At 46.5% G+C, this 11,380-nt stretch overlaps 2 protein-coding genes across 2 annotated transcripts in view; one reads left to right on the top strand and one right to left on the bottom strand.

Moving 5' to 3' along the window:
* The first annotated feature begins 755 nt into the window (after positions 1–755).
* Positions 756–4,967, top strand: ATPAF2 (ATP synthase mitochondrial F1 complex assembly factor 2). Its single transcript, XM_042437825.1, has 8 exons — positions 756–1,222; positions 1,978–2,022; positions 2,183–2,328; positions 2,663–2,760; positions 3,361–3,441; positions 3,650–3,762; positions 4,076–4,191; positions 4,335–4,967. Exons 1-8 carry the CDS (start codon positions 1,090–1,092, stop codon positions 4,470–4,472), a joined length of 870 nt encoding a protein of 289 aa, XP_042293759.1. The 5' UTR covers positions 756–1,089; the 3' UTR covers positions 4,473–4,967.
* Positions 4,968–5,038: 71 nt separating this feature from the next.
* The window catches only part of DRC3 (dynein regulatory complex subunit 3), a 6,575-nt gene continuing 233 nt past the window's right edge, over positions 5,039–11,380 (bottom strand). The window contains exons 2-13 of the mRNA XM_042437824.1: positions 10,182–10,380; positions 9,567–9,683; positions 9,266–9,432; positions 9,030–9,176; positions 8,572–8,691; positions 8,147–8,259; positions 7,650–7,824; positions 6,824–6,955; positions 6,623–6,693; positions 5,992–6,115; positions 5,784–5,915; positions 5,039–5,656 (exon numbers count right to left, since the gene is read on the bottom strand). Of these exons, the coding sequence (XP_042293758.1) occupies positions 5,552–5,656; positions 5,784–5,915; positions 5,992–6,115; positions 6,623–6,693; positions 6,824–6,955; positions 7,650–7,824; positions 8,147–8,259; positions 8,572–8,691; positions 9,030–9,176; positions 9,266–9,432; positions 9,567–9,683; positions 10,182–10,344 (1,566 nt within the window). The 5' untranslated portion in view covers positions 10,345–10,380 and the 3' untranslated portion in view covers positions 5,039–5,551. The remainder of the gene's footprint in view (positions 5,657–5,783; positions 5,916–5,991; positions 6,116–6,622; positions 6,694–6,823; positions 6,956–7,649; positions 7,825–8,146; positions 8,260–8,571; positions 8,692–9,029; positions 9,177–9,265; positions 9,433–9,566; positions 9,684–10,181; positions 10,381–11,380) is intronic.

The raw sequence follows: 11,380 nt of genomic DNA on the forward strand, positions 1-11,380 counted from the left end.
CGCGCCCCGGAGGCGATGGAAGCGGCCTCTGCCTGGCTCCCTCAGCGGCAGCGGCCTCGCCAACCTCTCGCGCAACGCGATTGGCCCGCCGCCGAGGGGCGCGCGCGCTCTTATTGGACGGCGCCGGCGTCACGTGACGGGACACTGACTGTTTCCCTTTTGACGCTCCTCAGCGCGGCTCGCGATTGGTTCGCAGCGAAGAGGTGCGCGCCTTCCTATTGGCTGGCGTCAGGGTGACGTGCCCTGCCTCTTCTTGCTCCCCTCAAGAGCCCCTTTGGCATCGCCGCCTCTCACTGGCTAGCGATTGGTCCGGCGCGAAGGGAGGCGCGCCTTCTTATTGGCTGGCTTTACGGTCACGTGCCCCTCCTCTTTCTGTTTCCCACCCTCAGCCGGGGCTCCACCTCCCGCGGCTCGCGATTGGTCCGCCGCGAAGGGAGTGAGCGCCTTTCTATTGGCTGGCTTTGAGATCACATGAAATAAGGGGCGGGGATGTCGACGTCACTCATACCTATCTTGAAAAGGTTCAGTGCTGGGGCGGGTCAAGAGGTACGGGCGCGGAAGGGCCAAAACGCGTTTGTGGCGCTGATTGGCTGGAGTGTCCTTAAACAAGATGGCGGCGCCATGAAAATGGGTTAATAGTGAGGGGAAGAGGGAAACTAGAAGAAGTGTTGTAATATATGTAATATAGTTATATATATATCTACAAGTATGTATCCATGTGTTATATATATATATATATATATATATATATAGAGAGAGAGAGAGAGAGAGAGAGAGTGAGTGAGTGTGTGTTTAACATCCCTTGGATGGAGCTGAAGGCAGAGACAGGACTTTAATGCTGTTTTGTATGTATTCCTTCCACAAGGTTCCTCTCATTAAAGTGCCATAGGATTTCCCTCACTGATTTGAAACCATTGCTGCAGTTTGTCTCTCTGCTTTCATTAACCAAAAATACAAGCTGCTCTTCAGTTGATGCCATAGAAGCCTCTTTAGAAGTAAAATACAGCTGCAATCTGAAAAGAGAGGAGAGGTTTCTAGTGGCCTTTTCCTTCCATCCATCTTTTTGTTGCCCTCACCTTCGGCCCCAAAATGTGGGGCAGACGACTGTGGTGCCATTTGGCCCAGCAGCCTTCTGTCGTTCGGTGGCTTTGTGTGCCGTTCTTCGCTCGCTTTCCTGTGTTCTCCTCAGCGGCTTCGAAGCGGTGCTACACGCCTCAGCCAGGTAAGAAAGAGACTTCCAAGTAGAAACTAGGTTTACTCTTTTCAATTGATAAAGTCTGGAATTTGAGGGACTGGCATAACTCACCCCTCCCACAGAAATCCTTCTCTTCCACACTTGGAACCCATTTAACTCGCATCTCTGGTAGAAATCCTTCTCCTCCACACTTAGAAATATTGGGGGGATGAAATCCAAACTGTTTGTGTGCAAAACATGTTCATCCGTCCCTCCTCCACATTTGCGCCTTTGACTTTTGCAGAGTTGATTATTCATGGATTTTATTAGTAATGTTCTCTCCAGGAATATCTGGGTCCTCCAGAGTAACTCTATGGTCAGCTTTTAAGCAAAAGTTGTACTGAAGGACCTAGAGATTCCTAGAGAGAATACTTTACTAGACCTTTGTAGCTCCTCCGGCACAATTCTATGGTCAGTTCCTAACAGATGTTGACCATAGAGTTGCACTGGAGGACCTAGGGATTCCTAGAGAGAACACTCCACTAGGTCTTTGTAGCTCCTCCGGCACAATTCTGTGGTCAATGTCAGGCAGATGTTGACCACAGAGTTGCCACAGGCTTTTCTTATTCAGCATAACCATTGTTCAGCCTTTTCTTTTTAGCTCTGAATTTTTATGTAGCCATTATAAACAAGGATAGGCCTGTTCTCCATAAATCTAATCTAAATATGGCTTGGGCTGGTTTGTATTTGATACCTGTCTATTTCGTTTGTTCTTTGAGTTGATACACATTTCTGTGTTGCAGAAAGGAAGCGGTTTTACCAGAATGTTACCATCAGCCAAGGTGAAGGTCAGTGAGTATTTGTGGGCTGCATTTCATATCTGACATTAAAATGCCTGGAAGTGGTTTACCTGGACCCTTCTTTTATCCGGCTGAAAAACAGGGTGAACGGTGGTGAGTTCTCCAACATGAACTTTGTGGCAGAGCAGCTTTTTAACCTTTTCTCCAGGTGGCTTTGAAATCAGTTTGGATCACCGGAAGCTGAAAACCCCTCAGGCCAAGGTCTTCACGGTGCCCAGCGAGACCCTGGCTCTGGCAGTGGCAAATGAATGGGATGCTCAGCAGGAAACCATCAAGCCCTACACCATGCACCTGGTGAGCGGCAGCCCCCTTGAAGAAAAGAAGGATGGCAGTTGTGGCCAATACAGGCTCCTTGCGTTAGGCAGAGCAGGACATGCTAGTAGGTTAATGTTCGCTGGGTTGTTGCAGGCTGTAGGAGGTGATAAAGTTCTTAGCTGATACCTTGGACTGATCTGCTGTAGGTTGCAGGTGGGAAATGCTAGTCTTAGGTGGTTGTACCTTTTCTGCCACCAAGACCATCTTGCAGAAGGGGAGGTTTGAATTTGGTATTTGCTGGTTTGCATCTTTGTTACATAGTCACTCTGCTAGACTCTTTCCGAATTGCTCTAACTGCTTCACTGTCTTTCAGACCACCTTGTGCAACACGGCTTTGGACAACCCATCACAGAGAACCAAAGATCAGATTATCCGGGCAGCTGTGAAGTTCTTGGAGACAGATACTATCTGGTAAGACTGTATTTTGGGTTCTGGAGTTTATTGGCAAGTGGCCATTGTGGCTGGAAAATTCTGGGAGCTTTGGTGTACTAAAAGCAATGTTTCGGAGCTCTGGTTTATTCCGGTTAATGGTAGTGAGCCAGCATGGTGTGGTGGTTTGAGTGTTGGACTAATAGACTGTGAGACCAGGATTCAATTTCCCACTCGGCTGTGGAAACTTTGGGTGACTTTGGGCAAGTCCCACTTATCCCAGCCTCCGAGGATGGCCAAAGGCAAATTCCCTCTAAACAAATCTTGCTAAGAAAACCTCATGATAGATTTGCCTTAGGGTGGCCGTAAGTCAGAAACAGAGGTATACAGCAACAAGAGAATCTACAGGCCTGATCCTAAACTTTCTTGGATGAGAAGATGAGCAAACCAGTGTTTCCACTGTTGACAGCACATAAATTAGACCAACATTAGTTTTTTTGTCCAAAATTAGATTTACTGGGGATTGTGAAAAGGAGGTGTGAAGGACTTGTGGAAGTTTCAGTTGTGCAGATGAGAATTTAACTCTTGACTAATGACAGTTGCTCTTTCGTTTCGTTTTGCTCTGCTCATGGGGAATCCTAGCTACCGAGTGGAAGAGCCCCCTGCCTTGGTGGAATTGCAGAAGAATGAGTGGGACCCTGTAATCGAGTGGGCTGAGAAGAGGTAAGCGCAAGGAATGAGTTACTTCCAGGGAGGTTCTGCTGATGAAATGGGCACAAAGTGAGTTGTAGTCCAAGAAGTTGCCAAGCTAGCAGGGGGCGGTTGGGAAGATATAGTCTAAAAATACTTCCAGGTTCTTCAGTATATGAGAAGTCAAGGTCCTCTGTCTTTGTTCAGACTGTGTCATAGCTAAGCTCTATTTTGCATTCAGGTACAATGTTGTGATTGGCTCATCGACCAGCATTATGGGTCCCAGCATCCCACAGAGCACGAGGGATGTCTTTGTTAGCCACTTGGCATCATATAACTTCTGGGCTCTTCAAGGTAAAAAGAAGACTCTTCTGATATTGAAAGTTTTTCATATTCTATCCCTGTGTATTAAGGGCAGGCATGTGCAGAGCATTAAGGCCAGTTTCTGGTCTTGCGCAGCTCCATGCAAGGCACAAGCCACCATTTTTCTGGACCTGAAGTGACCTTCCAGTTACTAACATGCCTCACCGTCACTATTTTGGAGTGAGTCTGAAACAGAAGAGCACATCTCAGAAAGCCTAATTGTAGGAGTGAATGGCCTTTCATTTGTAGTTTTCTTCTTTTCCTTCTTTCTGTCTTGGTTGAAATGTTTCCCTCTTTCTACCAGGCATAGAATACATGATAACTCAACTGAAGTCTCTGATCCTCTCGATGGGTCTACTGGACAAACACTTAACGGTGGAGCAAGCAGTCCTGCTGTCTCGCCTGGAAGAAGAATACCAGGTAAGCCTCACATGCAGCAGAGAGCTAAGCTTTTAGACCAGGCGACTATAGGAACCTCCCTGCTAGTTAAGATTATTTTTCAGAGGCTCCACTTGAGCCTGATTGGTTTGCAGTCTGGATTGATCCTCACTCTGTTTTTCTAGATCCAGCGCTGGGGGAATGTGGAATGGGCCCATGACTATGACCTGTACGAGATGCGTGCTCGCACTGCCGCCGCCACACTCTTTGTTCATCTTTGCACAGAGAGTGCCACCATCAAGCACAAGCTGCTCCAGGACTAAGGTTCTTGGGGTTGGGAGGGGTGCAGGAGGTGGATGGACTGAAGAAGATCCAGAGCCAAATGGCTGATGGTGAGGGAGACCTCTAATGCAGAAGGACAGTTCTGTACTCTGCTGAGAAGAAATTAAGAATGGGTAGGGGTTAAGAGGAACCTCTTCCTGTACACCTCTTCCAGTTGGTTTTGGTTTCATGCCCTGGATGACTACATTGCAGGCCGCAAAAGTCATGTTTCCAAGCTCACGTCAGACCCTAGCAACTGAAAGAATCTTTGCTAATAGATGAGGGAAAGATCTCTGCCTGGAGCCTTCACACCTCACTGCCAGCCAGAGAACAGTAGGTGATACCAGGCTAGATGGGCCAATGTGTGACAAGACCATCAGAACTGTATTCGCACCTCAAAGTCAGTTGGTCATTTCATAGGATTTTTCATATTAATTTCCCCATCTTCCCCTGTAATGGTGGAGGGCTGTGTTGATCAGACTACAGCGGGTGAGTGCAAAGGGATGCTTTGGCTTGAGAGTCCTGACCCATGAGACCCCAGGAACCCTTGGAGAAGAAGAGGCAAAAGTTTCAAGATTTAGAACATGGATTTTATTTGCAGAGAATGACTAATAGGACATCTGCAAATGTAGGTGTCCCTTCAGAAAGGAGTATTCAAATGCTAGAGAACTTGTCTCTCTCAGCCTGAGTTTAGTTTCTCTTGAGACTCAGCCTGAACAAACAGCTTTCTTTCTTCAAAAATGCTTATTGGCGTTGTCACTGTACAGGATAAAACTTGGAGCAAGAGAGGACCAGAATCCTGAAAGTCCACTGGTTAATAACCACATAGCATTAATTTAAACTTACATAAATCTCCTTTTTACAAAAAATGTCTGTACTGCCAATTTGTTCTACTCATCTGGAACACTGGACTTTTCAGGGCTGGAGGATCCTTGCCAGGTAGGGAATATTCTCCTTCTAGGAGTTATTTACAAGGGTGGGTTTCCATGGGAAGGAGACATCCAAGCAGATTCACTTTCCAGGTAGTGAGGTCAGGATCTGGATGTCGAGATGTTGTGGTTCTGTACTCAAAAGCCAACTACTATTCCATTATGTCCCAGCTTTCCAGCTCGCTACGAAGATGGTCGACATATTGGTTGATTTCCAACACACGGCTTCGGTTCCTGTTGAGTTCATCATTGTGAACCTGCAGGGATTGAAACTGAGTGTGGAGGGCCCCATGGCTGGCCATCTTGAAGACTGTTGTGCAGGATAATGGTGAGAAGACCTCTGGTGAGGTTCCTCTGCCATCGGCCAAAGGGTTCTCCACTTACCTTTTCTATTATCACGGACGCCCAGCCGTTGGCTTTGGTGATGATATCATCTTCCCGGTTGTCAATCTTAAGGAGGTGGATGTCATGGGAGGCGTTGACAGCGTTAACAATGGTGTCTTTGTCCACAAACAGCTAAGGGAAAGAAAAGAGACCAATTTCAAGTAGAGGCCAAAAACAAAGTTTTGAGATGCCACAGGCAAGACCTTACCATCCGAACATCATCAGGCAACTCCTCATCGAACTCGCTCTTCACTACTTTCTCCAGCGTGTTGATGGCTATTTCCAGAAGCTTCTCGTGGTGGTGATTCTCCAGATCTCGGCACTGAGCCATCGTAGAGGAGAGGGTTAAGAAACAAAGAACAGCCTGACGCAGTCAAGGGACCTATCCTTGAACGCCTCCTCGGCACCCTTAATTTTAAGGTGAGGCTCAGATTTGAGGAATCCAGCCAATGGCAGCAGAATCAAAAAGTTGTTCTGTCCGCTGACTTCCCTTAGCACCAACCAAGACTCAAGCAAAAGGCTCCTCCCCATGACCAGCCCTTGCTTCTCAAACTGGGGCTTCAGGAAAATGTAATGGCTGCTCCCTGGTTATACGCAGAAACATAATCCTTTTATTTTGTCTTGTACTCTTTGAGCAAAGGTTTGCAGAAAGATAAGAGGGGGAAATCTATATTTTATGGACCCTGGAAATGCTTCCCAAAATGAAATCGATCCAGGCTAACCTCATATTATCAAGAAACAATGCCCTGCAGTGTGTGTGAACCAACCACAGTGACCCAAAGAGAAGCACCCACCAGAGTTTACAGCCCCATGCCTGCAGCAGCCAATCAAAAGGATATAGCCCTTGTTCGTTTTCGATAAAGATTGCCACCAGGTCCAAGATGCTTCTTTCAAAATCTTTTATGACTTCCTGAGGGAGAAAGGGCAGGATGTTGGGGTGTGGGAGCAAACTGGCTTTGACTGAAAACAACTGCAAAATTTGTACAAATCTGGCTTAAAAACATGCAGGAGGTTCTAGTCTCTAAAGGGCCACCCCTTACCTCTAACTGGTCAACCAGCTGCATCTCCAGGTTCATCAATGTCTCTGAGAGCTTGGAAAGGTCATCACGGTACTCTGCGAGTTTAGACTCTGTAATCTGGGAGTCGCTGAGGTTTTGAATTACATCTAGTGCCTGGATCCACAGTGTGAGAGAAAAAGTTAATGGCTGATGCCCCACACAATGCATTTCTTCCATTTGTTACAGAAAACAAACACTCGGCTCTAACTGCCCCTTGCATAGATACTGTACTCCACAGCTGACAGGCAACACACTTGACCGCAAGTCTGAGAATCTCCTGGCCAGCATGGCTACTGGCTGGAAGATTTTTGGGAACTAGTTCCTCAAAAGTAACGTTCCCAAATTCGACTCTGGTCTTATCCAGTGGACAGAAGAGGAAGGACTGCTAGGCTGTGTCCAGTGTTTCTGTTTGCTTGTTTCACTTCACAGAGATGTATAGGGCTTTATAGATCATAATGCTTCTACATAATGCTTGGGAACCTATCTTCCACTGGCCCCGAGTTCCCCATATGTTCAACAACAAAGAGATGAATTGGATCACCAGTCTGGAATAGTTAATTTGGGGGCCCAGTTTTACCACTGGATGTGAGAGGATGCTGGACTCCATAAGTGACAGGGCTCAGATGCATCTTTGTTCCATCATCTGCATCATCTTTTTGTTATAGTAGTAACCAGTGTCAGGGTTTGGCACCAAAAGAACCCTTGGAGAAGCCTGGAACTATACATAGCTCTGGAAGGAGACACCTTGGGTCCCATATCAGGAGAAAGGCAGGACATAAATAAAATGAATAATTGGATCTCCACGTACCCGATGATTCCTCGTTTCAAAGTCCTGAATGATTTTGGTTCCCTGCGCCTCATTGTCTGCCAGGGCTTCGTTGAGGCACTCATAGAAGAGAGTAACTTCGGCTTCTCGCCTCTCATGCTCCCTCAGACCGTATTCAAAGAGAGCCTCGCAGATGGCCACAAACTTAGTCTTGTAGGTGAAGCTGGGGTCAAGGAGATAACTCAGCATGGTTTGGCAAGAAAAAGAGCAAGAGAGAGATCGTGCACAACAGCTGCCGATTCAGCAATTTTAATTTTGCTGGTTGCTTTATGTCACAACTATTACCATTACATTCGGTGATATATGGGAATTATGATTTATGAGTAACGTTAGTACAAAAAGCATGACCAAGGATTTTGTATGGTGTGGCATGAGAAAAGGAGATCTATGAGGAGGGGGCATATCATGAGCTACCGCTATGGGTGACGCCAACCCTGCCCTCTTTCTTACTAGTTCTGTCCCAAACTAGGAAAGGATATATCTCCAAGAGGTCTGCCACTCCAGGGAGGTATATCAACTTTTCTGCTTCAGGATCGTCCGCATACATGCTGTCGAACAGGAAAGGTCCATTCAGATACTCCACGTAAGCAGACTTGGGAGAGAAGCCAGGCGGGAGAAAAAGAGCAGGAGGACAAAGCAATTAAAAGAGGTGCTTCATTGTGGTTGGCATCTTCAGAGAAATGCCTGCCTGCTGTTTGCAAAACACTAAGAATCCAAAGATATCCAGAACCAAGAGGTCTCCTTCAACAATCTGTTAAGCCTCAGATTCTTCACCCAGTGGACCATATGGAAGGTGCACAGGTCCATGGCTGTCCGGTTGGGGGATTCTGGGAGTTCTAGTCCAAAAAGGTAACTTTTTGCACAATTCACATTGCTATAACAGAGCAATCCCAAGAAGACCTACCTTGTGGTACGCCACCTCTTTCTCGGCAGCCTCCTGTACCTGCTGCTTGGCAAAGGCCACATACTCCCCTGCCTTCATCTCCTCAATGGCATACTGGTATTTAATCAGGGCCATCTCGCGCTGGGGAAAGGCAACACACAAAACACCATTTAGAGGCAGGAGATTGGGACTTTAAACTATGGGGCTTAATCTGGGCTCCTCACAGTTCTGTTCAAATGTTCTGAGGTTCTCCAAATGGCCATGCTGTTATTTTAACCACAGTACCTCCATTGCATTCAAGGTCTACAGGACTATCCAAACCTAGCCCCAAAATAGTTTCGGGGCCATGGACTTAAAATTCAAGCAAAAATAAACCGAAGACAAGATGTTTTATCATCCGTGCAGAAGGTTTGTAGCCCTCATGGATACCAAGGGAAGTTAAATCATAGTAGTCAGGGTCACATCCTGAATGACCTTACCATGTTGTCATCCACCAGCCTAAAATCCAGGTAGACAAGATCTGGGAGGTATGCAGCGATAAACGTGGCATACAGTTCATTGTCACATACTGGATTCCCAGAGAGGTTCAGTGTGCGCAGGTTTTTGAACTTGCGGAGATAAATCATCTGCAGCAGTGGGACAGAGAGACCCAGATCACTATTGCGACCGACGGCCGTCACAGACTCTTAGCATTCTTTATCAATCAAATCCTTACATTTTCCAGCGTGTTTATATTATTGTTTCCTATGGAGAAGACCTGAAGTTCTTGGAGCGTGTCCAGGTTCTCGATCTTGGAAATCCTGTTGTTGTACAAACTAAGGTCCTGCAGTTTAACCAGAGCGTTTAAGCCTTCGATGACTTCGATGTTGTTAAAGGACAGATCTGTGGGGACAGACGAGGAATGAAAAGGGTCTCAGGACGGCCAGAAGCATTCCCAGAGCAGCTTATAAATCAACCAAACCAAGAATGAAAAAGAACAGGGATTTCACAAGTGCCCCTTGGTGCCAATGGCTTACCTAGCCAGACCAGATGAACCAGGCTATCCAATGCCTCTATCTTCTCAATGATATTGTTGTCCAGCTGCAGTTTTGTCAGGTTTGCGAACTGAGAGAGGTTGTCAATTTTCAAGATATCTGAAACCACAGGAGAAACCTGAGTGGAACTATCCACAGGTCAATATAAGTACCGTATCTTAACTCTTATTTAAAAGAAGCAACCATCTCCTGATGAAAAGCAGGAGTATAATATGTGAAGCACCGACCCCCTCTACTCTCTCATCCCTCCAGACTTAAGAGTAAGCGCAAAGAGTTATGTCTGCTGGAATTGTGTAAGTTCTTTGACACTGCATTGCTTCACTTCATCTCAGTGCTTCTCAGCCTCTGGTCTTCATCTCCCAGATTCCCTCATCATTGGCCAAGCTGGCAAAGGCTTCTGGGTGCTGGAGTCCAAAACAGCTGGAGGATCAATGGTTGAGATCCTTTGCTATACACCCCTAAATTTTACCCTCGACTTATCCACGGGTCAGATGAAAATCCATAGTTTTGTCCCCAAAACGTGCCCTCGATTTAGACATGACCTTATAGTGGAGTATGTATGGTATGTATAGGGTTATTTCTGACTTTGACCCTTACTTCTAAAATCAAGCTGCAGCTCTTTGACCTCTTTGAAATTGATCCCTTCCCTTTTGGCCAGCTGACCAGCTTCCTCCTGAGGCCCTTGCTCCTCCACCGCTTTCTGCAGCATCTCTTCGTCGATGACATTGGGTTCGATGCTGTCGTACAACCGACTCGTCATCTTGAAAAGGAAATGTGTTCCCCAAAGTCCCTTGGCCTGCGGGGCGAAACATTGAAATGTTAGCGACATGCAAGCGTTAATGGTGTTTGTTCATTCATACGCAGAAAGAGTCTAGGTCAGTGGTTCCCAACCTGTGGGTTGGGACCCCTTTGGGGGTCAAATGACCCTTTCATGGGGGTCACCTAAGACGATTGGAAAACACCTATTTAAATACAGTTATGAAGTAGTAATGAAAATAATTTCATGGGTTTGGGTCTCCACAAGATGAGGAACTGTATTAAAGGGTCATGGCATTAGGAAGGTTGGGAACCACTGGTCTAGGTCCTGCCTGCAAAGCCAGGACTAGTTACCTACCAACCTTTCTAGGTATGTCTGCACTGTTTGGTTATACACCTTTAATACTATAACAACTGCCACGATCCCACTGTTATGGCCTGTCTTATCTTATCTTATGGACAGTCCTGGCTGCTGAACACACTGCAGAAATAATCCTGTTTCAAACCGCTTTAACTGGCTCTGGCTCAGTGCTAGGGAATCCTGGGAACTGTAGTTTATGGTGCCCCTCCCAAGAGCTCTCTGAATGTCTCCCAGAACTACAGTTCCCAGGATTCCCTAGCTTTGAGCTAAGGCAATTAAAGCGGCTTCAAACTGGATTCAAACTACATTCAGGCAGTACAGTTAATGCTACTGGTAAGAGAAGTGGGATGAAGGTTTCAAACTGGATTCTTTTTCCTGCAGGGCGTTTTGGACCCATGTCTCCCATGCTAGGGAATTCTGGGCTTTGTAGTTCGGGGAGACGGGTCCAAAACACACGGCAGGAATAATCCCAGTTTGCGACCACTTTAACTGCCCCAAGAATCCTGGGGATTGTAGTTGATTGTGGCACCAGAGCTCTCTCTGACACAGAGGAGGCTAAATGTCTCTGAAAGCTACCGTTCCCAGGATTCCCTAGCATTGAGCCAGGGCAGTGAAAGCAGTCTCAAAGTGGATTATTTCTGCAGTGATAATACCAGTCCCACTTCCTTCGTTGCTGCTT

This window comes from Sceloporus undulatus, chromosome 8 (assembly GCF_019175285.1).
Source record: "Sceloporus undulatus isolate JIND9_A2432 ecotype Alabama chromosome 8, SceUnd_v1.1, whole genome shotgun sequence".
Taxonomy (NCBI): Eukaryota; Metazoa; Chordata; class Lepidosauria; order Squamata; family Phrynosomatidae; genus Sceloporus; species Sceloporus undulatus.

Excerpts from the sequence above, each read along its gene's own strand:
- ATPAF2 (XM_042437825.1), top strand. The coding sequence starts at position 1,090 with ATGTGGGGCAGACGACTGTGGTGCCATTTGGCCCAGCAGCCTTCTGTC. Across the intron at positions 2,023-2,182 it reads TACCATCAGCCAAGGTGAAG|GTGGCTTTGAAATCAGTTTG; the intron begins GTCAGTGAGTAT and ends CCTTTTCTCCAG. Across the intron at positions 3,442-3,649 it reads ATCGAGTGGGCTGAGAAGAG|GTACAATGTTGTGATTGGCT; the intron begins GTAAGCGCAAGG and ends TTTTGCATTCAG.